Source organism: Phocoena sinus, chromosome 6 (genome assembly GCF_008692025.1).
Source record: "Phocoena sinus isolate mPhoSin1 chromosome 6, mPhoSin1.pri, whole genome shotgun sequence".
In the NCBI taxonomy this organism is placed as follows: Eukaryota; Metazoa; Chordata; class Mammalia; order Artiodactyla; family Phocoenidae; genus Phocoena; species Phocoena sinus.
The window spans coordinates 20520315-20547529 of record NC_045768.1 but is presented as its reverse complement, the minus strand read 5'-3'; the positions used below and the strand labels follow the sequence as shown (position 1 = coordinate 20547529).

Sequence of the window (27215 nt, the reverse complement as noted above, 5' to 3'; positions counted from 1 at the left end):
TGAATTTAGGCATAATATTTTATATAGAAAATATAAACCCAAGTTAATAAAAATGTTTGATAAGTATTTAAAGCATATCTTCTTGAAAGAATACCAACTTATTAGCTTGCCTGAGGCAACAGATAATTAACTTACCTGGGATTTGGTCCAGGGCCTGAATGTGGTGAGTGGTCATGGGAGAGAACAGCTTGCCTTTCCTCCAGGGTGTCTGAGCCATGAGGTGATAGGCAGACTGGACACGTTCTGAGGGCTGCAGGGAGCTGCGGCCATTCGGTGACCAACCCAACTCTCTTTAGAACGGTTATACCCAAATGAAAGCTGTGGGTAGCGGCTCTGCCTGTAAGCTCTAGAGAAAGTGCCTGGAATCTTGGATGCTAGAAGGAAGTCAGAAAGATGTGGTTCTGCAGGCAGAGTAGACTAAGGAATGTCATTAATTTGGTGGGCATTCTCTTTGTTTTTCTATGTTTGTTGTGATAGTACAATATTAGCTGGGACCTGTCCCTCTCCTTTCTCTGCCTCTATAGAAGCCGCAGAGATAAAAAGTCCATTTTCTGTAGTGAGAATGAAGCTTGGGAACAGATGCCAGGCAGGATGATGTGTTGGGCAGTGTGAAGTCAGGCCCTGAACTTGAGGCCTGCGACATGTCCTGTCCCTGCCAGCTGCCCCTGGCTCGCCTGGCTGCTCTGAGCCCAGGACGTTGGGGAAACCCATCCAACCATTTCTCAAAAGCTTGTCATTTGCTGGTCAGGGGCCTCAGCATTTATTGGCTTTCCTGTCATTTGGAGTCCATTTGCTTGGGAGCATTCAGAAATTCTCAGTCTGGCCTGTTGATAACCCTTTGTTTTCTTTTCCAGTTCTGCTCTCTATGTTTTTTTTTAAAACACTTTTTATTATGAAATATAACACACATACAGAAAAGTGTCCCTCCAAATGATGTGCAGTTCAGTGATTTATTGTGAAGCAAATACTGTGTAACTTAAACGGGGGATTGGCTTCTGGATTGCCAATATCCAGAAGCCTCATGTGTTTTTTTTTGTTTTTTTTGCGGTATGTGGGCCTCTCACCGTTGTGGCCTCTCCCATTGCGGAGCACAGGCTCCGAACGCGCAGGCTCAGCAGCCATGGCTCACGGGCCCAGCCGCTCCGCGGCATGTGGGTTCCTCCCGGACCGGGGCACAAACCCGTGTCCCCTGCATCGGCAGGCGGACTCTCAACCACTGCGCCACCAGGGAAGCCCCAGAAGCCTCATGTTTGATATGTAAATTGTTTTTTTCTTTATCATTCAGTTCAAAATGTTTTCTAATTTTCGAGTAATTTCTTCTTGAATCCATGGGTTATTTGGAATTATATTTCTTAATTTCCAAATACTGGGGTTTTTAGTAGTTTTTATGTTCCTTATTTTACCTTTATGCAGAGAACGTACTCTGCATTCATTCAGTCCTTTGATGGCTCAGCTTTTATAAATGTTCTGTGTGTACTTGAAAAGATCTGAAGTAGGTGGGTGTAGTGTTCTTTGCATATGTCAGGTTTAGGTGAAGTTTACTACATATGCTGTTCATATATTCTATATCCTTGCTGATTTCCTCCCCCCCCCATCAGTTACTGAGAGAAGTGTGTTAAAATTCCTACTATGATTATAAATTTATCTATTTCTCATTATAGTTCTGTCACTTTTTTCCTTTATATATTTTGAAGCAATATTAAGAACATACAAATTTAGAATCATTATCTTTCTGATGAGTTGAAACTCTTATTATTCTGGTCTTTTTTTATTGTTATGAAGTCTTCTCTTCATTTCTAGTGGAGACAGAGTCCACTTTTCCTGAGATTGACATAGATACCCAGCCTTCTTTTGGTTAATAATTGCTTGGCATATCTTTTTCCATCCTATTTCTTTCAATCTTTCTGTTTCTTCACATTTTAGGTGTGCTGTGTCTGTTACAAACGGCAGACACAGACTTGTTATTTTTTTCTTCTTAATGCAGACCTGGGATGATATCTTCTTTAAAAAGGTCTTTATTTGTTTCTGTCAGGTGCTGGAGGTCACTAGCATCTGGGATAATCTTAATTCAATGTTAGGGACTCAGATTGAGGTGAGCTGCAGTCCCTTGAGGAACTGTGTCTGACCATGGTTTACTCTGTTCCTAAGGAGCAACCCTTTCGGGCTCCAACCCAAAATGTAGGGGTGCAGAAGGACCCCACTTCTTGGCAGGCCCTGGTCTCCAACTCCTGTTCCTCCAGCCCCAAGAGGCAGACAGAAACTCTGCTCAGGCTATCAGACTTTGTTACCTCTGGAATTTGTAAATACCCCCAGGAGAAAATTAGCCCAGAAAAACAGTAAACTTAATTGCATGGACCTCCATCCCCCCAGATCCTGCTTCGTAGTTCCTCTCTATCTTGTTATATCTCCAAGAAGCTGCTTTTAAATATTTTGTCTAGCTTTTCTAGATTTCCTCAGTGAGTTTGTCATCCCAGGAATAGAAGTCCCCTACATATGTTTTCTAATTTTTCTGACTTGTTTTTTTTCTTTTTCTTCTTTCCTCCCTTCCTATTGTCATTTCAGTGGGAATGCCTTCTATTTGCCAGGTACTTCACATATATTAGTTCCCACTTTTACAACAGCTCCATTAGGGCTGTACTATTATTATTCTTTCCATTGTACAGATGAGAAAACTGAGGATGTAGTGATTAAGGATCATCAGTGGTGGAACCAGGACCCAAACTAGGTCTTAATGATTCCAAAATGCTTTGCTTAGAGATACATGCTTCCTCTCTTGTGTTTTTCGTATTAGATTTGTTCTGCTGGAAAACTTCATTTGATAGAGAAAAAAATAATGAAAATGTAAAACATAATGAAAACAGGGGACTTCCCTGGTGGTCAGTGAGTAAGACTCCATGCACCCAATGCAAGAGACCTGGGTTTGATCCCTGGTTGGGGAACTAGATCCCACATGCATGCCACAACTAAGAGTTCGCATGCCGCAACTAAGAAGCCCGCATGCCGCAACTAAGAAGTCCGCATGCTGCAACAGATCCCACATGCTGCAACGAAGATTCTGTGTGCTGTAACTAAGACCCGGTGCAGCCAAAATAAATAAATAAATAAATAAATAAATAAATAATTTAAAAAGCATAATGAAAATAAATGATTGACTCCATTGTATGGCTCAAAGCTATTAGTAAGCACATAACAGGTGCTAATCATTATATGATAACATACTTAACTTTGGAGAAGCCTATAATATGAAATGGATAAGGATGCTGAGTAATTTATAAAATGTGATAAAACTGACAATTCTGGAATTAAACATATGACTTTATAGATGTGATTAAATTACTATAATAAAACTTAAAGGAGAATTGGAAAAGGCAGGGTAATGTGAATTTTTCTATATATTATAGTATTGTACACAAATATGTATAAAAGAAAACCATTTGCTCTGTAGGTAAAGCATTTTCTTGAATGTGCTGGGCTGTCCTTGCGTTAATGTGGGACATTTCAAGATTTTGCAGTTTGGTGATAATGAGTATGGTTTAAATCTATCAAAATTCTTTATTAAGAAAAGGACGGACCTCAAAAACTGGGAGTCTTCTTTATCCTTAGTCATACTATGCTGATTTATCTTAGAACTGTATTTTCTTAACAATTTTTAAAATTGAAAAATTGCTTCAGAATTGAGATCAGATTTATGTCACCCAATTGTGGAGGCAACATGGGTATGTATTAGTTATCTACTGCTTCATAACAGGTGATCCCACTACGTATTGGCTTAAAAAACCAAACATTTCTTATCTCACTGTTTCTGTGAGTCAGGAGTTTGAGGATGGCTTAGCTGCGTGTTTTTGCTGAGGGTCTCTCACATAGGTTGCAGTCAAGATGTTAGCAGACTTATGCTAGCAGTGCAATCTACTTCTGGAAGGAAAAACAGCTTGGGAAGCCACATGAATATGAGGTTTCACAGGAAGCAGAGAGTCAAATGAACAGGGTTGAATTGACCCATCATGATTTTTATTCCACCACGGCAGCCCCCTCCTCACTTTTGTTCTGCTAGCACTTACCATCAAAAGCCAGGGCCACTTCTGCAAATGGAACTCAAGTTTCTCCCTCCTCCAAACAAAACACTTGAAATTCTACAGGGCTACAGCCTAAGAGCTGTGTGGCTCCAGTTCCCCGGCACCGCTGCCATTTCTCCCTTAGAGGCAGAGAGTGAAATGCATGAACAGGGCGTAACCCTCTCTGAGTGTTAGCGGCTGGCCAGGCTCCACGTAGACCCAACCTCCTTTGTATGTTTGTCCTGTTATCATCCTCCTTCCTGTGGCTTTTAACACATGACAGCTCTTAAATGGGGAATTGTTTTGGGGGCGAATTGAGTTTGGGGATGACTGCTGCTCCATGCTAGCCAGGCAAGTCCGTCATAAATGTAGTCTCCGCACACCTCTGGGTGGTGTGAGCTCCTTCTAGGACACATTCCTGCTGACCCCTGTGTTCAGCAGTGGTGTGCAGCCCCCATCTTCTTGATTCATTTTCTGAGTAGGTCTCTTCCTGACTGTGTCCTGAGAGTCGGAGCTCATCTTCCTGTGGCCCTCTATTTAGGAAGGTCTGGCGGATTAAATTTCTTTAGCTGGCTTCTATAACGTTTTTCCCGTGGTGTCCAGTGAGTCCGAAACCCCCAAGTCCTGTACCCAGCAGAACATGGGTTCGTTGCTTTCTCTGCGCTTTCTGAAGCTCACTTTCATCTGGTGTTTTTCCTGCCGTATGGGGCTCGTCTGTCCTCCCTTTACCTCTGGGCCCCCGCTCCCTGGTGACCTCCTGCAGCCTCTCTGGGCACCTGTCACCACCACCCTTTGCAGACAGAGTCGGTGCCCAACTGTAGCCCCATGGGAACTGGGGATGTGCCCTCTCCAGGGCTCCCGAACACCTGGTGAGGATGACTTCAGGCCCTCTAGCCTGAACTTCCTGCATATTCTCAGGCCACACCCTGAGCCTAGGGAGAAAGTAGGGATATTGACAAGACCACAGATTTGGGGGGCTTGATTAGCTGGTACCTAGACCAGCTGAAGCCCCCAGGGATTCAACCTGACTTCCCCACCTCCTGGTGGTTCATTTCTCTAGACTTGAAGACATTTCTTGGAGCCCGCCCTCTCTTGGGCTTCCTCTTGGCTTCTCAAGCAAAGGGCAAACCTTGTCCTGTGTCTGATGGCTCTCTCTGCTCCTGGACCCCAGGGTTGCATTGGCAGATGCCATGGTGCATAGTTAGAGGGCTGTGAGTGTTCTGGAAAACCAGTTCAGTGCACAGGAAAGGTTTGGGCAGAGTTCTGGTCTCTAGTTCTGGCTCAGTCTATCCTGGTCTCTCTGGGCCCAGGGCAAGTCACCTTTCATCTCTGGGCAGGACTGTTCTGGCTACCAGGTGAGGAGGTTGGGCAAGGTGACTTCAGGAGTCTTAGACATTTGATGGAATGGACTAAGGGGGAGGACAGAGGGGACAGTCACAGCCAAGGGAAGGGTTCTCATCCTTCATCTTGCTGTCCCTCATCGGTGAGCCTGAGAATGGGCTGGGGTAGGGTGTGTACTGCCCTGGGGACTTGGAGCTTGGTCTGCTGGGTTTGGTTTCTCTGCTGTTACAGGGTGTGGGCGGGGCCTGGAAGAGGAGCTGCGTGGAGCTGTACAGACTCATCTGATTTCGGAGTCAGTCTTCACCCGAGGCCCATCCTCTGCTCCAGCTCCACCCTTGACCTTGCTCACGCCCCTGTCCTAGCCACTGGGCTCTGAGTTCCCTGAGGGTAGGCGCTGTTCAGATCTGCCCTTCCTCCCTCAGGCCCTCGTGCAGGTGCTTGGCAGATGTTTGTCCAATGGAATTAGTGGCCATTTGTGTCGGGAGATTTCTCGGTTCTGATTTCTGGGAAAGGGCCGTTGGAAGGGGATAGGTGTTGGACAGCACAGTGGTTCCCACGGCTGTGGAAAGCCAGATGTGTTTGGGCCCGAGTCGGCTTTGCACTGGTAACAGTTTCAGAAAAAATGTGTTAAGTGTAGATGCCTTTGGGTCGATGAGATCCAGTCCATGGCTGCTGGCCCTGTTCATCTGTTTCCAGCCTCCTTCTCCCACCCCACGCTGGATCCGGGCCCAGGTTTTGTAGGAGGTTTCTCAGCTCTAGGGATCCCCAAAGTGGTAATTGCTCAGACCTTGAACTAATAATACCATGGATTCTCCTGGCGCCTTTCATCCAAGGACCTCCTCGCCCTCCAGCATTATCTGATCCCCACAGCTCAGAAAGTGTGATAACCCCTATTATTAGCTCCACCTCACGGCCATTGTAGCTCTGAGAGAGAAGCGTAGTTGGGTCTGGGGCTGGAGCAGACCTCCTGGGCTTCTGAGATCAGTGTCCTGGGCAGGAGAGCGGCAGGGATTTCTGATGGGTGAAGAGCTGGACCAGGGTTTGCTGCAGCCTGAATTGCTTGGGACTGTAGATTAAACACCCCAAAGTATGAGGGGCAAGATCATAGTGGTTGGTGGACTGCTGTAGGGCTATGAGGCGTGGAGTTTCCCTCCTTTCCGTGCTATGCCTGCCCTTCTGCCAGCCAGCAACTGAGCGCGAGCCCCAACCACCAGTCCAGTTTCACGGGGCATGTCCAGAGATGAACAGTTGGGATGACGAGGGGTGTCTAACTGTGCCATGAGGAATGCTGGAGGGACTTCAGACTTTGGTGTAAAGGAGAGAGCCCAGAGACTGCAGAGTGAGGTCCAGTCAATGAAAGGTACTGAGAGACCGCTTTTGGCTCAATAAAGATGAAGCACGGAACAATCAGATCTATCTCAAAAGGGACAGCGCTCTCATTGTGGGAAGCGAGCTCCCCATCACCGGAGGTGATCAAGCAGAGGCAGATAACTTCTAGATAGCGTTGTCATGGATGGAGCAGATGCAGGGCTTTCTGGATGATGTGCCGGTTTGCTGCAGGCTGGGAAGCCCTGCCCTTCCCCTGTGTCCACTGGGTAAATCCAGTTCAGTGGTTTCTTGAAGTTCTAGGAGGAGTCTATTGGATGGAGAGAAGATTTTTCCACGTGTCATTGAGGAGGAGGAGTGTGGTCCTAGCTCTCCTCTATCCATGCTGGAGAGCCACTGGGTGTCTGTGAGGTTGACCTGATGTTCTGCTTTTTGCGTTTTTTTTATACATTTATTTATTTATTTTTGGCTGTGTTGGGTCTTCGTTGCTGCACGTGGGCTTTCTCTGGTTGCGGTGAGCGGGGACTACTCTTCATTGCAGTACGTGGGCTTCTCATTGCAGTGGCTTCTCTTGTTGTGGAGCACCGGCTCTAGGTGCGCGGGCTTCAGTAGTTGTGGCATGTGGGCTCAGTAGTTGTGGCTCGTGGGCTCTAGAGCGCAGGCTCAGTAGTTGTGGTGCGTGGGCTTGCTCCGCAGCATGTGGGATCTTCCCAGACCAGGGCTCCCACCCGTGTCCCCTGCATCGGCAGGTGGATTCTTAACCACTGTGCCACCAGGGAAGTCCCCCTCTTTCCTTCTTTATTTGTTTCCTCTTTATTTATTTTTTTTAAGTTTTGTTGAAATATAGTTGATTTACAGTGTTGTGTTAATTTCTCCTGTATATATTTTTTCGTATTTTTGCATTATGGTTTGTCACAGGATGTTGAATATAGTTCCCTGTGCTATACAGTAGGACCTTGTTGTTTATCCATCCTATATATAATCGTTTGCCTCTGCTAATCCCAAACTCCCATTCCTTCCCTCCCCTACCCCTGCTCCCCCTTGGCAACCAGAAGTCTGTTCTCTATGTCTGTGTGTTTCCTCTTTAGTTTATTTTTAATTATAAAAGTACTATAGGTCATGGATATATTTGTACTGTTACAACAACTACAATAGTGATAGATTGAGATTCCTCTTGACTTCCCTCCCTCCAATTCACAGTCTCTTCCCTAGAGGTGATCACTGGTTTTAATTTGACATCCTTTCAGAACACACACACACACACACACACACACACACACACATACACACAGCACACCACACACACAGAAATATATACCATGTGTATTGTTCTGCAATTTGCTTGTTCCACTTAAAAACATGTCTCAATAATGGTCCTATTCCAGGACTTATACTGCTCCCCCATTGTTTATATCAGCCCATAGTATCCCACAGCACAGCTATAGTTCGTTCATTTAACCATTTTCATACGGATGGATTTTTCAGGCGTTTCCAATTTTTTCCCATGCTGTGGTGCCAGCCTTTGTGCACACTTGAGTTTTTGTCTATCATAGTTACCTGGAAGTATAATTGCTAGGTTGAATGATAAGGACATTTATATTTAATAGATATTGTCAGAAATTACCCTCCATTTACACTTCCTCCAACGGGGTATGAGGGTATCTGTTTTCCTGCATCTTTACCAACATTTGACATTATCGTCTTTTAGATTATCTGCCAATCAGATTGGGGGAAGGTGGTATTTTATTGTTAATTTGCATGTCTCAGATCTCCATGAAGTTGAGCATCTTTTTGCATGTTTATGGGCCATTTTCTCATCGCTGAATTTCCAATTCAATATCCTTTGCTTGTTTTTCTATTGTGTTGTCTCATAACTTTGTTTATGATATATTTAATTGTAACAGACATTTAAAAAGTCTTATGGAGTCAGATTTATCTATCTTTTCCCTGTGGCCTCTGCTTTTTTGTGTTTTGCTTAAGAGGGCCATCTCCAAGCTTAGAAACATGTTCAGAGGCTCCTCAGTGTGCTCTGGTCTAGGGCTCCTCAACCTTTAATGTGCATGCAACTTCCTGGAGATATTGTTAAACTGTAACCCTGAATTTAGGAGGCCTGGGCCAGGGCTTGAGATGCTGAATTTTTAACTATCTTCCACATGCTTCTTGTGCTGCTGGTTCTTGGACCTCACTTTGAGTAGCAAGGTTCTAAGCCAAGGTCAGAGAAAGCCTCCTTAGCTTTTCTTTAGGGAGGTCAGGATTCTGTGGAATGACTGGGGGCAGTAGCATTGACTTCGAAGGATCTCTCTGCCCACAGCTGATCTCTTTCCTTTTGCTTTTCCCCAAACTCATTCATCGTATGTCCTTGTATTGTTATTGCCTTCCCAGAACATAGCTAGCTGTCTGTCACAGCTGGAAAGCTTTGGCCAACCCCCCAGCATGGACTTCTGACTGAGACCCAGGATCCTTAACTCTCCAATCTAGCCTCACTGAGATGTGGATGCAACAACTTTTCTGGCTGCCCAACAGTGAGAGCTCCCCAGCATTGACCTGGGCTGCCTTGTAAAGTAGTCAGCTCCCCATCACCTGGGGGAGTAAGGATGGAAATCAATACCACTGGAGGTATTGACGTGGTGAGGAGGCTAAACTAGGTGGCTTCTGAGCTCCCTTCCAACCCAGAGACTGTATGAATCTTTGACTCGCTTCATAGGAACGGAAGCACATTCCCGTCGACGTCACTCCATTTTTCACCTGGCAAGGAAATGAGGTGAAGCTGTCTCTCTTGTTGTTTCCTCAGGTCAGCTGAAGCTGTCCATCGATGCCCAGGACCGGGTTCTCCTGCTCCACAGTGAGTATGGCTGTGTGCCGGGCTCACCGGGGAAGGTTGGGCTACCTGGCCTCCCGCGTGGAGCCAGGGCCGGGTGGAGGTATTACCACGGCCAAGGCTACTTTTTCATCTTTGTATAGTGTCCTGCTATGTGTCTGTTGAACACAAGTGTGTATTCACTTGGGACTCCTAGAGACATTTCCCTGGCCCTGCTCCGATGCAGGTGGAGTCCAAAGCAGGCTGGAGCTGTCCCTGGGCACCTCAGCATGCTCCTTGGCCCCAGTGGAGTGGGGCCACAGAAGAGCTTCCCTATCCTTCCTCTCATCTTCCTTCCTTCCTTTCTTCTCTCTTTCTCTTTTTCTCATCCATTCATTCGTTCATTGATGGCAGTGTCACGGCTAAGGTCGCCACCTTTGGAACCAGACTGCTCATGTCTGAATCCCGGCTCTGATACTTTCTGGCCGCGTGACCTTAAGCAAGCTTAGTTTCTCATCTGCTGGATGGCAATAAAAGTACCTATCTTATGGGATGTGACAAGGATTAAAGGAGTCAATATTAGTAAAGTGCTTAGGACAGCGCCCAGCATGTGGTAAACCCTATATTAGTATTTGTTAAATAAGATAGAAAACCGTAAATTCCAAAAATAGTGATTGAGCATTGGTCCTGTGCCAGGGGCTGGGGACACCAAGGAGAAGCACCCACCTCTGTCTGGGTGGCGCTGATAGGATGGTAGGAAGCCTTGGCAGAGGGGGCGATGCCCACACTCCATCCTGAAGGAGGACCGAGCCTGAGCCAGGCAGAAGGGAGCAGGAGGGCCAGGCACTTCACGCCGGGGGAGCTGCAGGTGTGAAGGCCTGGGGTCAGAGAGAGCACGATGCCCTTGAGGACTGTCTAACGTGCCCGCGGCGCAGCACAGGAGTGGGTGCCGGGGTGAGCTGGGACCGGGCCATGAAGGTCTGATGTGCCACCCAGAGGATTTTATACTTTACCTGCCATTTATCCATTTGTTTATCTTTCTATCCAGCACACAAATAGTTACTGGGCTTCTTTCGTGGCCGGCTCTTCTGTTCGGCCCAACAGGCCCTGCCTGTCTCTCCAGCCTCCCTGGCTCTTGCTGTTCAAGGCACCCTCTGCCCCCTGTTCTGTCTCGTTTCGTGCCCTCCTCGCCCCCCAATGCATCACACTTGCTTATGCCCCTGCCTTCGCACCCTCTGTTCCTTGCGTCTGAGCCTGCCTTCTGTTTGAACTCCTTTTGAAGAATAGGTCTCCCTTCCTCTGATTTCGTAAGAAATATGCCTGCCTTAATCTCATTAAGACTCAGGAAGGAAGGCTCATTTTGGCTCATTTTTTCCTCTCCAGGAATCACCCCCTGACCCACCTGCAGGGCTGAGTTTGTTGCTTCCTCCTCTGTGTCCTCATCACAGTCCTGACTATACTGTGTCACCCTGGTGTGTCCAGGATCTGTCTCCTTCAGTAGACAGCGAGTGTAGCGAGGGTGGGGACCATGTCTGCCTCAACTCCATGGCGGGGACAGGTAGACCAAGGGCTTCATCAGGCCTGGATCCCGCCCTCAAGAACCACACCCACAGGAAGGTCTCACGCAGGAACAGTTGCTAGGACACCAGGCAGAGGAGACCAGCAGGCGCCTGGGTCCTCCAGTCTTGGCCTTGGGGGGCCCAAGGTGAACTTCCCAAGGACCAGCAGAGGGGGGTTCTTTGCCTGCCAGAGCCTGACTCCAGCTGTGCAAACAGTTTTTGCCAAGTGCATCTTAACTTCCCCTGGTCCATTCGTCCTGCACAGTTTGCTTTGGCTTCACCCCAGTCTTAGGCCCTTCATCACTTTCAGCCTGTTCCCCTCTCTCCTTTGGCTTCCCAGGCCTCACGCCTCAGACTACAGGGGCTCCGTCTGAGCCAAGCCCTAGGGCTCAATTAAAACCGAGCAGAAAAGAAAATAGAAAAGAGGCTCAGCTTCTGTTAGGTCCACTGTCTGCTTTCTACAGACCTCAGGCAAACAAGCCATACTTGCTTTCGTGGCCAGACCTGCACCCCGCACCCCCCCCCCCAATCCCTTGCCTTTATTTTTTCTTGTTTTCTTTAGCAAACCTTTCTTGAGCAGTTACCTTGCCAGGCACTCTACGACGCACCTTAGACACATGATTTCGTTTAATCTGCACAACTGCCACGCGAAGTGGGTGCTACTCTCAGCAGCCCATTATTATCACGGACCCATTGCAAAGTGGCAGATTCAGTCTCCTGGTGAAGCAGCTTGCTCTGGCTCACGTGACTATGTCCTCCAACTTGGCCCTTCCATCCCAGGAGGCGGTCTTGTGCGGTGAAAGGAGCACTGGACTGGGAGTCCAGAGACAGGGATCTAAACCAAGCTCTGTCGTTCCCATTGCTCTGTGACTTTGGGCACGTTTCTTACTGTCTTTGGATGCCCCTCATAGCCTTATCTTCGCCATTAAATGAGGGGTTGGACTCCATAAACTTTACATTCCCTTTCAGGGAGTCAGGGAATTGAAAGCATCCTAAAATGCCTCGGTGAAGGTGCTGCCTGAGTGTGGGAGATGGTGGGAGTGGGCTAGACCAGAGAGGGGTTAATATCAGTGGTTGGTATGTAGATTAAGAGCCTGGTAACGATCCTTCCCACCCACCCACCCCAACATTTTAATTCTCTGTTTAGTCATAGAAGGCAAAGGCCTGATGAGCAAGGAGCCTGGCGTCTGTGATTCCTACGTGAAGGTACATGATGAGCTGGAGGTGGGGTGGGGTGTGGTGAGGGACCACATCACCGGACTGAGTTCCAAGGTCCCAGCACGCCTGTGGGCCTCGGGTCATTCGAGGTGGCAGCTGCAGTTACATCATTTGGTCAGTAGGCGTTTATTAAGCCTAGTGACGAGACCCTGAGCTGAGGTGGACCCCCTTCCCTTAGCCCGGCTTGGTCTCTAGGGCTTCCTGCAAGCTCTGGAATCTTATGGGTGATCTTGTGCATCACCCCATGGGTGAGCACTGTGAGCGTGTGGTTGACGGAGATCCACAGGCAATCCCAAGCCCTCTGGTGAAAAGCAACATCTTCACCCCTCCCTTCCCCAAAACTAGAGGCAGCGTGGCAGTTTGGGTGGTGGGGTAGAGGGAGTGTCTCTCAGGGCTGGAGGATCCGTCTGAAAGGAGCCCTTGCAGTGAAGACAGAGGCCCCATAGGGGCAGGGGGCCTACTTCCAGCCGGAGCCAAAGGCCAGGCGCCTCCCAGAGTGTGGCAGCCGGATGTCAGGTGCAGGCTTTGGTGCACCGCTCTGCCTTCTTCCCGAAGCCGCCAGGCTGCTCAGAGGCCCCTGTGGGCTGGGACAAGGTCAGCAGCGGGGTGGGAACCTGCGGCGGGGGATGCATGGCACTAGGACGAGAGCGTGGGTGGGGGGCCTTGGCAGAGGCTGGCCTGGAGCCTCCTGGGAAGGGAGCACTCAGCAGCTGCTGGGAACTTAGAAGTGAAGAGGCCTTGTGCTTTGGGGGAACCTCTCTGCTTGGAGGAAGAGCAGAGATGGTCAAGTTGTACCCCATCTCTGCCTGGGCCTGGTGCTGCCTCCTGGGTACCACCCCTGTGAGGCCCTGTCCTGGCATCTGACTGCAGTGCCTCCAGCCCAGGTCTCCTCTTCCTTTCCTGGAGTTTGACTGAGGACTCCACTCTGTCCGCTGCGGAAGCTGATTTGAAGAACACTTGGGATGTGCAGAGTCAGCCACTGGGGTTAGGTGATTACATGGCTCTGAGATCGGCTAACCCTTACTTTTCTCCAATTCAAGATTTCTTTGGTCCCCGAAGATAACCGACTACGCTGTCAGAAGACGCAGACCATTCCAGACTGCAGAGACCCAGTCTTCCACGAGCACTTCTTCCTGTAAGAGTCTGGAGCAGCTGGGCCCTCGAGAGCAGAGGGAAGGAGTGTTTATCTGGAAACAGCTCTGTTTGCCAAATCTAGAATCAGATCTAAGCAGAAAAACAGTGACTTCTAAAGGGTATCTTTGCTTTCTCATTTACTTGTGTCCTTGCCTCCCTGGCACCTGGCCCAGCAGCAAGGCCCACAGTGATACGGTATCATGTGGCTGGTTCTCATAACTAAAATGTCCAGCCTGAGGCTGGCAGCCCCTGAAAAAAGTAGGCAATTTAATTTCCCACTGTGCCTCGGGACAAACTTTCTCCTTTAGCAGAAGGAATTTTCCAAGCTGAGGGATGTTTTGCCTCCCCTCCCGACTGTCCCCAACTTGCTAACCTCTCTGAGTCTCGGCTTCCTTATTTGTAAAATGGGGCTAATAACGTTACCAACCTCAGAGAGCAGAGGTGTAAATGAGACAGTATAACACAGAGTGTCAGGTGTTATTGTCATTATTTCTTCCCCTCATCCCTGAACTCTGGGACCAATGGGAAGGTAATGGACATTTTGTATTTTCCTATTAGTGAAAACTAATCATATTTTGTTATTTTCCTTACTACACAAGGTAATTTTGCTTATTGTAGAAAAATAGAAAATATAGGCAAACAAGAAGAAGAAGAGAGAAAACACTCCAAGTCCTGCTACTCACTGATATGTTCTGTGGTGTTTCTTTTCAGATCTTCGAATTTGTGTGGCTGTGTGTTTCCAAAGATGGCATTGTTCTATACTATTGTGTTGTAACCTCCTTTGCATCCCTAACCATGTAATGTAAACTCTTTCATGAATGTAAATACTCATCTCCCACACTATTTGTGCTGTAGTTTATTTAACCAGCTCCTATGGTTGGTGTTCAGGTTATTTCCAAAATTTGCCATGATGCTGGACTCCGTGGGTCTGGACTGGAGCTCGGCCCTGCTAACACATTTACTGTCTGGTTTGCTTTGCAGTCCTGTCCAAGAGGAAGATGAACAGAAGCGCCTTCTGGTCACAGTGTGGAACAGGGCAGGTGACTCCAGGTGAGGGGAACTGCTGAGCTGGAGGGGAGATCCTGCTCTGGGCTCACGGGTGGCAGCCAGGTGGCCAGCATACAGAAGGGGCTCAGTTAGTGCTTGTTGGGTAAATGAATGGTGGTGGCTAAGTTTGAGAGGCTGCCGCTGCCCTGAGTCCCCGTCACTCCAGGCGATGCCAAGGATCACGTTACCAATGTCCACTTGCTGAACCCTTGGTATCAACAAGACGCTGTGTTGGCCACTGGGATGCCAACCAGCCTACATGTGGCTTCTGCTCTCGAGGCACCTACTTTCAGAAGAGGACACCAGGCTCTGCATGGAGGCAAATTACAGTCACAATACGCACAGGCTCAGTTCCACAGGAGCAGAAGCTGCATGAAAAATGGGTCCATTTCTCTCTTAGTCACCACTGTACCCAGTGCCTAGCACGTAGATGTTTGGTGATTATTGGCTGGAGGAATAAAGGAACAAAATGAGTAATAGGACAGTAAGTGTGGGAAGAAGGAGAGTTCATCATGGGCTGAGGCGATCGAGGAAGGCTTCACTGCGAAAAGCGGGACTTTGAACTTGGGGCAGAGCTCAAGAATAAGACAAGGAGAGGAGTCTGGAAAGGGCATTGCAGGCAGGAGCGCAGCACGAGCAAAGGCAAAGAGGCAGGAACACGTGCGGGGGGCTCAGGCTGCCATGAGGAGGCCAGTTTAGGAGGTGCAGAGTTTTGTGTAGGAGAAGCCTAACAGGTTTCAGGCAGCCCAGGACGCAGGAGGTGGATGTGGTCGTTAGTAATGGCGGCCAGTACAGAGCAAGGGAAGAGTGCTGGGTGGTGAGGGTGAGAATCAGCTGCTGAGGGAAGGGAATGGAAGTGGGTGAGAGCACTTGACTGCGTGGCCTGCTGTGAGCAGCAGGGCCTCATTCAGCTGGTGCAGCCCGAGAAATCTGGGAGACTCTGTGGCCAGTAACATTTGTCCAATAATCGTAGAACAGAATGGTGACCGGAAAAGGGCCTAGGTGAATGAAAATCAGCTCAACTCACCAGCTTAGACCCAGAAAATATTTTTGGGCTCAGTGCTTTTTGGTACCCTAAATTTGATAGCTAGTATGCTTTTAAAATTGAGCCTTCCTCAGCTTTCATAATGAAAGATTTGTCTTTCAACAGAGTATCATCTACTGATACTTTATCGTTTACTGATATCGTAAACAAGAGCAATCGTTTACTGGGTGTTGACCACAAGCCAGGGTTTAACAGTGCATTATCTCATTTAGTTCTTAAAGCAACTCTAAGGGAAGTGTGTTTTTGTCTTAAGTTTTCAGAAAAGGAAACTGAAGCTAAGAAAGGGAGTTACTCGCCTAAGTTCGCATGGCCAGGGAACGGTAGGGGCAAGACGGGAACCCAGGTATTTAGACCCTAGAGTCTTCAGTCTCAACCGGTAGCGTACAGAGGGCAGGGCAGGAGTGGAGAGGGATCTGCAAACTCATTGGTGTTGCTGGAGGGTCAATTACAAAGTAGGGACTGACTGGAGGTAAGATGAAGAGGCTGTCATGAACCACATCGGATCATTCTGTAGGGTTTCTTTGGAGTGTGAATTTTCTCAGAAGGGCCAGTAGTTCTCAGTCCTGGCTATGCATCAGAATCACCTGGGATGCTGGTGAGGAACGTAGGTTCCCAGGTAACACATCAGATGGATTAAGTCCAGATTTTCACGGGCAGGGCCTAGGAATCTGCACTTACCCAAGTTCTCAGGGTGAATCTCATGCAGCCAGCTTGGTGTTTGGGAATCTGGTGATGGGGAGATACTGAAGGGTGTTGAGCAGGGGAGTGACAGGTGTGTATGCTAGATCTATCACTCTGGTGGGTCTTTTGGAGGTTGGGGAGGAGCTGGGAGATTCTTGTGGTGACTCTGTGAGAGAGATGATGTAGGGATAGAGAGGAGGGAAACAGACCCAGGATATATTTAGGAGCTTAAACCAATAGTACTTAGCAGTGATCTGGCTGTGAGAGCAGTGGGAGAAGTCAAGGATAACTCCTGGGTAGCTGGTGACGTCTTCAGCTAAGCCAGAGTGTACCGGAGGGGAAGGGGGAGCAGCTGTGGATATGGTGAGATGGAGGTGCCTGGAGGGCAGCCAGCTGAGAGCTGTGCAGGAAGGTTGCCTTTGCTGACCTGGAGCTCAGGGGAGAGAGAGGTCTGTGGAGGTGTGGGAGCCGTGCCCGCCAAGGTGGTGGGTGAAATTTTGAGCAGGTGAGACCACCCAGGAAGACAGTAGGTGCCAAGGACGAAGGGTCAGAATCCAGCCTTGAAGGGATGGGCACAGGAAGGGAAAGCCCTGAAGGAGACAGAGGAGGAATGGCGGAGAGACAGAAGGACGCCTGGCGAGCCTTCTGGACGGAGGCAGACACCAAACTGGGAGTCACCGCTCCCTCTGCTGTGACCACTCTCCTGCGAGAGCACAGTGAGCCAGGCGGAGCCTGCTGGAGAAGGGGGCAGCAGTGCACTTGGCGGTTTTTGGAAAAGAAAGTGAGGCCAGGGAAAGTGAGTCAGCGCCCAGTGAGGCAGCGTGACAGAGGCAGTGTCTCTGCTTGTTGCCTATTTTGGGAAAGTGAGATTCCTTATTAAACAAAACACAGGCAAACTCGTGGTCACAGTCCCAACCCGAAGCTCAAGAGGGACAGAGCAGGCTCAGGCAGACCTGCTTTCCCAACAGATGGCCCTGCCCAAGGTGCCAGCACCGCAGTGACCGGCTCAGCAGGTGGGAAGCATAGTATCAACCCATCCCTGAATGAGAAGGCCTCTGAGCTGGAGGAGACAGACAGGGCGCTTGCTGTGTGTTGCACACTGTCCTGGGTACTCTGTGCCGAACACTCTCAGATCAAATTGTGCTTCTCCGAAGGACGGACATGCAACTTCACAACATGAAGGACAATTACAGAAGGAAGGAAACAAACATTTATGATCTCTTCTCTGTGCCAAGCACTTTACATACATTATCTCATTTAATCCTCACAGCGACCCTGAGAGGTAGGAATTATTACTGTCTGTCTCTTCAGAGAAGAGAAAACTGAGATTTACGAAGGCTAAGGAACTTGCCCAAGGTTATATAATACCTCATATTTATTAATCACTTAATGTCCACTAAGTGTGTGGACATTAAGCATATTCCATGCATTTTCTAATTTAATCCTCACAACACTATATAAAGTAGGCATTATTGATGTCTCTCTTTTACAGGCACAGAGAGGTTAAGTAACTTGCCCAAGGTAACACAGCCAGCATGTGGTGAAAACAAGATGCAAATCCAGGTAGCCTGGTGCCAAACCACATTATAGTACACTTGACCAGCTCACCCAGGTGATAAAGGGCTCCAAAGCCACACCCTTTCTGTCAGTACACTTGTGCCTCAGCCCTCAGGCTACCTCTCATAGCATTTATAATGTAGTTTTATATAAATCATCCAGCTGAATATGTGGCAGTTACATTGTTTTTTAAAAATTATTTATTTATTTATTTAGGCTGCGCTGGGTCTTAGCTGTGGCACACGGGATCTTTGTTGCCACGTGTGGGCTCTTCGTTGCAGGATGAGGGATCTTTAGTTGCGGCACGCAGGCTCTTTTAGTTGTGGCATGTGGGCTCTTTTAGTTGCAGCATGCGGGCTTTAGTTGCGCCGTGCGGGATCTAGTTCTCTGACCAGGGATCGAACCCCTGCCCCCTGCATTGGGAGCACAGTCTTAACTACTGGACTGCAGGGAAGTGTCCCGTCAGTTAGGAAATGAAAAGGGAGCATCTGTTTCATGAATTGTCTTGATCCTTCCAGTTATGGCTGTAAATTTGTATTAGAGAAGCAAGATGATCTACAAGGAAGTTCTGGGGGTGCTGGCAGATTTCAGCTCACACGGTGGTTTCAGCTCTTGGTGGGAGCTGAGGAGAACCAGGCCTCAGAGCAGTAGACTTTGGCTTAGCTCCAACTCGCTATGAGACTGTGGATAGGTCCCTTCCCTGCTCTGGGCCTCATTTTCTTCACCTGTAAAATGCAGTGATCTCAAAGATTTCTTTTGGCTTGCAGGTTCTGTGAGTTTTTAAGAAATTATAGACATTTTCAAACATATGCAAAGTTAGAAAATAGTATGTAATCAACCCTCACATACTCGTAGCCCAGCTTCATCAATTATCAATATATGGCCAATTTTATTTCATTTATGCCCTCACCCACTTTCCCCTCCTCCGGTGGATTATTTTGAAGCAAATCCCAGACATCATCTCATCTCAGCTATATAAATCTCTAAAAGATGGCTTAAGAAAACAACCACAATGCCATTATCACATTTAAAAATTAGCAGTAACTCCTTAATATCACTGATTATGGAACTGAACTACTTAAAAGTTTTGTTTGATGATACAGTAGAAGCCAAACTGAAGCTTCTAGTGTCAATCATAGTGTTTTCAGAACTTGTGGTCAGAGAACAATCTTAGAGAGAATTGTAATGTTATGCACCAAGTTAAAAAAAACCCCAAAACACACACAGCATGTGTTTGAAAACGTAATCTTTTATGCTAATAGTAATTACGTATATGGAGAGGCTGCTTGCTGTGTGTCGCACACTATCCTGGGTACTCTGTGCTCTTTCCTTTAAACTATTTTATAAAAAACTTCAGTGCCAAGTGCAGTGCCATAAAGTTAGAAAGCTTTGTGACCAGAGGTGGGGACTGAGCTTAAGGAAAGAAAAAATGATTGGAAAAATATTGTGTGATTTAAGCCATCAAATTAAAAATAAATTGAGATTAAATGGGGTAAGTCTGTAACAGAAATAGTTTAAGCCCCTGAGAGAGAGAATTAAAGTGCATTCCCTTAAAATAATGCGTTTTCATTTTGTAGCGGGTCTCCTACCCTGTGCTCAAAAGTAAACTGAGCCAAGTACAGCCATCCCTCTGTGTCCATGGGGGATTTGTTCCAGGACCCCCGTGGATACCAAAATCCATGGATGCTCAAGTCCCTTTATATAAAGTGGTATAGTATAGTCGGCCCTCCGTATCCATGGGTTCCGCATCCTTTCATACGGAGGGCTGGCTGTACTATTGCCCTTGAATGTTCCATGAAGCCTTACCTCTGAGCCTTTGTACCAGCTGTTGCCTTTGCCTGAAATGCTCTTCCTTTCCTTCCCTTTGGCTTAACTCTTTAGGCCTTCTTTGAGCATCTCAGTCCTAAACTACCTCTTGCCTCTCTAAGCTTTCAGCATTTGTTGCCTGTACTGTTCATCTCTCAGTCTCACTCTGTCTAGTGACATCCCTTGTATTGCTGTCTTGAACTGGTATTTAAATTCCTGAATGTTTGTCTTGTTTCCTTAATGCTGCAGCTCCTTGCCCAGTGCCTGCCAATGTGGGCATGATGGGTTCATCCGTTTGTCAAGGCTTCACTGAGCTTAGGGTTTGGCATTCAGAAGTACCCAAGGCTTGGCCCCTGAGACTTTGTGCCTAGAGAAATTTCAGGCGGTGTCCCAAGTTTATTACCTGACCAGTGTATTACCGTGTACTCAGGCTGCATGTAGAAAAAGTCTTTCTTCTTCCAAAGGTTTTCAAAAACAGGCTTCAGAAGTAGCTAATTGAAGAACACTTAGAGGTTCCTGCTTATGGACATTAACTGTGACCATTTGCTTGGCCTAAATTATCATGAAATCATTGGAGGCCCCTTAGCAGGAAGCAAAGCTCACGGGAGGCTATTAACCATTTAGTATTCTTTAAGCACCAGAGGGTGAAATTTCCACTTACTGAAGAGCAGGGAGAGGCAGCCTTTATTACAGCTAAAGCATCCTGCCTGAAGATTTAGAAAGTTACAGCCATACTCAGTGTGAAAGAAAAGTGTACAGCAAGGCAGTGTGGGCACCTAGATACCAGCTGGGTTGCTTCTGAATGTGTTGACACACAAAATTAAATCAGTGATGAGGACTTTGGCAAAGTCTTGAGAAGGCTTTTCTGGGATGTCAGCTCAGGTCAGTGTCTGCTACTCATGTTGGTCACTGCAGCTGCCCCTCCATTAGTGCTGACTTGGCCACTTGCCAGGAGGGAGGAGTATTTGTTTTTGGTGCTGGGTGGGCAGGTGGATGTGGAAGGGTCACTTTAATGGAGTGACTACACTGTTCTCTATCGGTAGATGGTTAATATGGCCTGGTATGATGGGAGGGGGCAAGGAAGGAGAAGAGAGCAGGTGCAGCCCGGGCTGCAGGAAAGCGGGGGCAGGAAGAGAGAGCTGGGGGGGTGGGTGGTAGCAGAGTGAGAGTAGCTGGGGAGACATGGCCTGGTGTAGAGTGTGCATCTGTGGGGGAGGGGTACCAGCTTTGAGAATCCATCCCCAGCATTCTGCATCCCTGGCCCTCAATCGGCTTGGCTCCCGGCAAGAAGCCAGTTTTGTTTTGCTTAGGACTGTCAGGTGGTAGGCTGCCACCCTTTCTGGAGAATCCAAACAAAATGTATTTATAAAGTTGTTGTACACTACCGGTCCTCGACTGGGGCAGGCACGGGTGGGTGCCCTGTAGGATCCCCTGGATAGCTTACTCCAGACTCCCACGCGCAGACCCCACCTTGGACATACTGGGTCTGGATCTCAGGAGCCGGCTCTAGGGCACAGGACTTGGACAGGCTCTTCAGGGTGTTCTGTGGACTTGTTCAGGCCCCCTTAGACCAGGCTCCAAGGAGGCACATCTCCAGGGAGTTAGTTCACTACCCATCTAGGCAGCTCATTACATCCTTGGCTTTGATATGGTGCCTTCCCCAGAACATGCTGAATCCCTCGTCTGTGTGGGTCCCTCACATATTGAAGTCAACCATCAGGGTTCTGCTCCAGTCTTAATACCCATGTTGTTTCTTGATTAATAGCTATTAAACCAATCTCTGAAGAGGCCTGAGTTGGCGATATGCTAAGAGAGAAGAGGTAGAAAAAAAAAATAAAAGAGCAACTCTAGTGTTAGGGTAGAGAAAGATGTGGTAGAATAGAAGTACTTTCAAATACATTTATACTACTTTTTTTTTTCTGATTTCAAAAGTAGCGCTTGTTCCCAGTGAAAATTTAAAAACACTAAAAACCCAAAGGAGAAAAGAAAAACCTTTCTATTCCTACCTGCCAGATACACCCATTGTTAATATTTTGGTGGACATCTTTCTCATTAAACTTTGTAAACTTGCTTTTATCTCATAATAGCAATATTATTTTTGGCATTTCATTAATATTAATCTATGCTATCACTGTTGAAAGCTGCCAAGTATCAATCAGTCCCTCAGTGTTGCACATTGGAACTCAATGATGGACATGCTTCAGGAGCTTTGAATTACCCTTAGTGAAGTAGGACCCAAATGAACTCAGCCTGTCTGCACAACGTGACATTTCCATGAGTCCTGACCCTGGCTCATGTGTACTGGCCCACTGGCAGCCAGGTCAGGGTGGTCTTGGCAACTTTTGTGTGTCAGGTTGGTTTGGACCTTGACCTGGAACTGTCCAAGCACTGCCCAGGTCTTGCCTGGACCTAAGACAAAGCTTCTTGAGCTTGAGGTCCCATAACTTTTCTCCTGGATTGAGCATCACCAGCAGACATGGGAGCTGAAATTCCCTTTGGGGACTGGCTCTTCAGACCTACCAGCACCAGCACAGTTCAAACCTCCGAGGTAACTCTGAGCTTCTGTGGTTGGCTTCCCATGGGACTCTACTACTAATGAGTCCTGTGACCTTGGCAAGGGGATCAACTCAGCCTCAGTTTTTTCCTCTGTGAAGTGGAGAGAAGAACTCCAGCCTCACTCGCAAAGTTGGAAAGATCAAATGAGACAATGCAGGTAAAAGTGCTTCGTAAACCACAGTGCATCAGGCAAACCTATGTTACACTTGACAATCGACCTCCCGACGTAGTGCAATGAAAAGGTGCTCACTCGAGCTTCTCTTGTTCTCCCAGACAGAGTGGACTCATCGGCTGCATGAGCTTCGGGGTGAAGTCCCTCCTGATTCCGGACAAGGTGGGTCCTAGGGAAGCTTCTGGCAGGGTCAGGCCACCTAGGCCAGGGCTGGTACAGGCAGAGGCCTTTGTCTGGAAGCCCTGCGGTGGGGCTTCAGTCTGTGAGATGGTGCCCCACTGAGACAGGTGCCCCCTGGCCTGATAACAACACTGTTACCGGTGTGACCAAGGGTCTGGGTTCCTGCCTTGGCTCGTTCTTGTCAGAGACCAGTTGTTAGGCGGCTCCAAGTCTTCCCAGAAGGCTCTAGGTCTGGTGTCTTCCCTTAAGGACACAGGCAGGTCCCTCAGAGCTCAGAGCACTCCCTGCCCTGGAGGATGAGGGACGGGTGCTTCTCGTGGTCTGTTCCAGGGGTTGCCTTGACGTTGTTTGCCAGGTCGCAGGTTTCTGGGCCTAGCAGGTGCTCAGGGATGGAGTGGGCATCCTCTGTGGAGCTTTTCTTCAGGCTGGGTGAGGACTGTGGGGCCTAGAGCCCCCTCCGTCTGGGTGGCCAGACCCTTACGCAGCTCTACTTGGATGGCACTCCCCGCACTGGAGGCTTTTGAGCAGGGGAGGGATGTGCGCCTCTTGCATATCCCTGGAGATGTTCTGGTGGCCTGCTGCAAGGAGTTGCCAGGTGGCCCTGCCACCCAGCTCTGTGTCCTGGAAGTGAAGTCTGGGGTAGGTGGCTGAGGACCCTTTATCCTACATGTGGGTCCCAACTATCTTGTCTTGACTCCAGTCTTGGCCTTATTCCCTCTTGGGAGCAGATGTCTGCCCCTGGGGACTGCTCAGGGGCCTCAGGATGCCTGCTTTCTGGCCTCTCCCTCCTTCCCTCCCTCCCTCCCTTCTGTTCTGTCAACATTTATTGGGCTCCTGCTGTGTACCAGGCACAGTGCTAGGCACATCAAGGAGCCTGTGCACAGCCTAGTGGGGGAGGCAAGCCTGTGAGTAGACTTGTTCTCCAGGGACAAGAGGCGTGGGAAGTCGGCAGAGGGGAGGATCAGCTCTGCCTGGAGCATCAAGGAGGGCTTCCTGGAGGTGGGAAGGGAGGGTTCGGGGAAGGGAGGCTGGAGTGTGTGTGCCTGCAGAGACGCTGCTCCTGAGGAGGCTGTCCAGCTGCTGCTTTTTGACGGGGATTGGTGGCTGCCTGACCTGTGCCCCCTGCCTCCTCTGAGCATGTCACGCCTTCTCTTGTGACAGGAGACCAGCGGCTGGTACTACCTGCTGGGCGAGGACCTGGGCCGGACCAAGCACCTGAAGGTGGCCAGGCGGAGACTGCGGCCCCTGAGAGGTGCATGCCCACCACCTTCAGTTCTGCCCAGACATGCCGACCCCCAGGGCTCCCCCCATTCCACTGTGTAGTAGCCTCAGTCCCTGTGTTTTGTGGCATGTGTCACCCTAGGCTGCCATCAGACCCTGGGCCCAGGGCCTTCTCACGAGTGCTTGCTAGAATGCAGCCTGCAGGCAGCCTCATGCCCATGACTCCTTTATTTATCTAGCTCATGGAGGGCTGGGCTTTTGGACCTTCCCGTGTGGCCATTCCTCAGGGTCTGTGGTCTCAGGATCCCCTCTGGTCTGCCTGGCTGACCTTGGGGCGCCCACCTCTGCAGACAGGCCATGTGGGCCCTGCTGTGGGTCCTGAGGATTTTCCCCTTCTGCTCTGTCCTTCGCACGCACCCATCTGTCTCCTGAGCCCCTGCCTGGCCCGAGCCTGGGCATTCCCACATCCTGGGGGCCAGCAGTGACCTTGTCCTCCACATGGGTCTGGCACCCTGGCCTCATCCTCTGGGTGGTCTGTGGAACGGGCACTTAGATGCCAGCAGAAACTTTCTGACTCTGCTCTGTCACCTTCCAGACCCTTTGTTGAGACTGTTGGGAGGTGAGGACACCGAGAACAGGGAGAAACTCAAGGTAGGTGGGGACAACCTGGGCAGGAATGACGGGCCCTGAGCACTGCTCTGGGCTCTAACCTGCTTCTGGTCAGTCCCTTGGCCCAGGAGACCCCTAAACATGGAGCATTCAGTGACTGAGACTCAGATTCACTTGGTGCTTGGAAACTCAGCAAGTTGTGCATTTTTTAAGAGGTTATTTCTGGTGCTTTTCTCGGGTTACTCAAGCTTGGGGCAGGAGTGGGGAGAGAGCCGGGCCCCGGCCCCTGGAAATAGAGGAGTCTGGGTTGTACTGACTTTCGGTCTCTTGAAGCCGAGTCCTCCCTTTCCTGCAGGCCCCCTCAGGCCCCTTGCCTCCCCTGCCACTGTGGCCCAATTCCCCTTCAGGTTTGGCCCCCTTGCTATCAGGGAGCAGCTGTGAGTCTGAGCCCGAGACCGATGGGTCCTCACTTCACTAGGGCTTTGAAGCTAGAGAGTAACCTTCCTATAGGGATTTTGGGGAATTCATCCAAATTTGTCCCTTTGCAGGCCATGGCAGGTGATCTCTGCTTTTCTCTAACCACTAAGAGAGGGAGAAACAAGCCCCCGGTGCTGAGTAGCCCCTCGGTTGTTATCTAACATGACCCTCACTCCCACCTCTGAGGTGGTTGTTACTACCCATTTCACAGATGAGTGAGACTTGTAAGGTTCAGAGATGTTAGGTCACTCTCTGTGGCCACACAGCCAGCAAATATGGCTTCAGGTATGGCTGTCTCCTGCAAGTGGCCTAGTTGGGAAAATACGACAGTGATATTTTCCATGATAATATATGGCACTTAGGTGTATTATTAGCTACAAGACATTTCCCCTTTCATTTACTCAAGTCATTCACTCATGCATTCATTAAGTATTTATTGAACATCTACATGGGCTAGGCCCTGTGCCGGGTGCCAGGATACAGCTGTCAAAGATCCCTGCCCTCACAGAGCGTACGGGCTGGGGCTGCACTGCCCGTGATGGCCGCCACTAGCCACCGGTGGCTACTGAGCGTTCGAAATTGTGGCTAGTATGAACGAGGACCTGAATTTCAAATTTTATTTTAAAATTTAAATTGCACCTGTGTCTAATCACTACCATATTGGATAGTACAGTATTAGAGTAACTTGCTGGATCTCTGTTTTCCGTGGCTTCATTACAAGTTTAGAAGCTTTCTTCCAGCTTCAGTGGGGGAGCTGCAAAGGCCTTTCTCCCTCTCTGTGTACATGCCGAGCACAGAGAGGACAGTGACCAGGGAGTCTCCCTGGGGATCTGTGAGAATTGCCCGGACATCAACACTGCAGGTTTCTAGGTGGCCTGGGAGAGTCCTACTTCGTGCTGGGCTCTGCACACAGGCCCTGACCTCTGGGGGCATTGTTCTGAGGCGCGTTTGATTTTCCTCGGCTTGCACACGCAGAGATGTCCGTAGGACTCAGCAAGGTGTGGGTGATCGTCAGAGGCTTGGTTAGGGCAGGGGGAGAACCTCGAGAGGTGACCTGTTCAACTCCCTCTTCGTGTGCATGGAGGGAAGGAGGCTTAGAAGCCTGGCTGGCCTGACCACTGTCACAGTAACGAAAGCTGGGCTGGACCAAGGGACACTCTCTGGCATGAAGGATGTGAGTGGCTGGGTAGTTTTCCTCAGGGGCTCTGAGGTTGGTGGAAGGGGCTCTAGGCTCACCAGGCACTGCTCTACAAGGCAGGAACCAAGACTGGGGCTCTGGTCCCAGCTCCACCCCACCCTGCTGTGTGATCTCAACTGCTCAAGGCCCCCACTTCTTCACCAGTAAAAAGAGGATGCTGGATTATGGAGTGATTGGAAATCCCTTCCCAACTTGACTTTATGGTCTGTCATCAGATCCTTCAAGCAGCCCACGTACATTGATGAGGAAACTGACTTTTAAGTAGCTTCTGAGTGGCAGGCAAACTCCAGATGTTTTGTATTCCCTGTCTTGACGTGGGATGTCTGTGGGTGCAAAGCATCCTTAGGTTCTTAGGCTGAGTTAGTTCCCTGCATTTGTACCAGTTCCCTGCATTTGTTCCTCGGATTTGCAGGGGGAGGCGGCGTTGTTACAGAGTGGGCTGTGTTTTCTGCCTGGGTTCTCCTCCAGCCAGGGGTGTTTGTGAGAACACTGGAATCACAAAGTGGCCCATGGCAGAGAATGCAGCCAGAACAAAGGCGCCCTCTCCCCGCCGGGGCCCGGGGAATACTAACTAGTTGACAGGAATTTTAATATAAAACTCTCCCTCTTCCTTGTCATTCGGAGGTTTCAGGAAGCCTTCGGGCTTATCGTGCAGAGGCACACAGCACAGACAGGGCTTGGGGAGGTGAGAGGTGATTTCCTGCCATTCTTCTGCGGGGCGGGCTTCCCAGGGCGGTCATGCCAGGCTGACGGGGCGCAGTGCGGGCTCCCACTGCTGGGGGGGAGAGCTGGGTTTTCATGGGGCGGCAGTCGAGGCAGGACCCGCAGCCATGAACCGCTTCAATGGGCTCTGCAAGGTGTGTTCGGAGCGCCGCTACCGCCAGGTGGGTGCTTGGCCCCTTGGGGGGCGCATGGGGTGTCATTGGGGGTCAGGGATGAGGGCTCACCGAGCAGGACTTGTCTTCCCACAAGGCCTTTCTTGCCTCCTCCTGGCCCCTTGCAGGTTCATTGTGATCTGGGGGGGAGGATAGAGGCAGGAACTGGCCCCAAGGTGGCCTTTACCTGCCGCCCCTCTTTAGGGGCAGACGAGGCCAGCTCTTCGCCATCCTAACCACTGACTGGGTGGTGTCCATGGTGAGATTATCTAGTTGATTTTCTGTCATTTTTATTTGGGAGGAGTGTGGGTTAAAAAGAGCATCCCAAGCCTGAGATTATAAGTGGCTAGGTTGCCGAGCAGCT

The 27215-nt window shown here is 49.2% G+C and overlaps 1 protein-coding gene across 3 annotated transcripts in view; it reads left to right on the top strand.

Annotated features, from left to right (window-relative positions):
• The window catches only part of RGS3 (regulator of G protein signaling 3), a 145050-nt gene that overhangs the window by 21300 nt on the left and 96535 nt on the right, over positions 1–27215 (top strand). Inside the window, exons 3-9 of one of the 3 annotated variants that reach the window (XM_032634931.1) lie at positions 9511–9561; positions 12223–12281; positions 13334–13428; positions 14409–14477; positions 22393–22453; positions 23633–23723; positions 24288–24343. In XM_032634931.1, the coding sequence (XP_032490822.1) occupies positions 9511–9561; positions 12223–12281; positions 13334–13428; positions 14409–14477; positions 22393–22453; positions 23633–23723; positions 24288–24343 (482 nt within the window). Of the gene's footprint in view, positions 1–9510; positions 9562–12222; positions 12282–13333; positions 13429–14408; positions 14478–22392; positions 22454–23632; positions 23724–24287; positions 24344–26653; positions 26861–27215 lie in introns of those variants that run through there. The other 2 variants (XM_032634936.1, XM_032634932.1) reach the window with 2 other exon arrangements.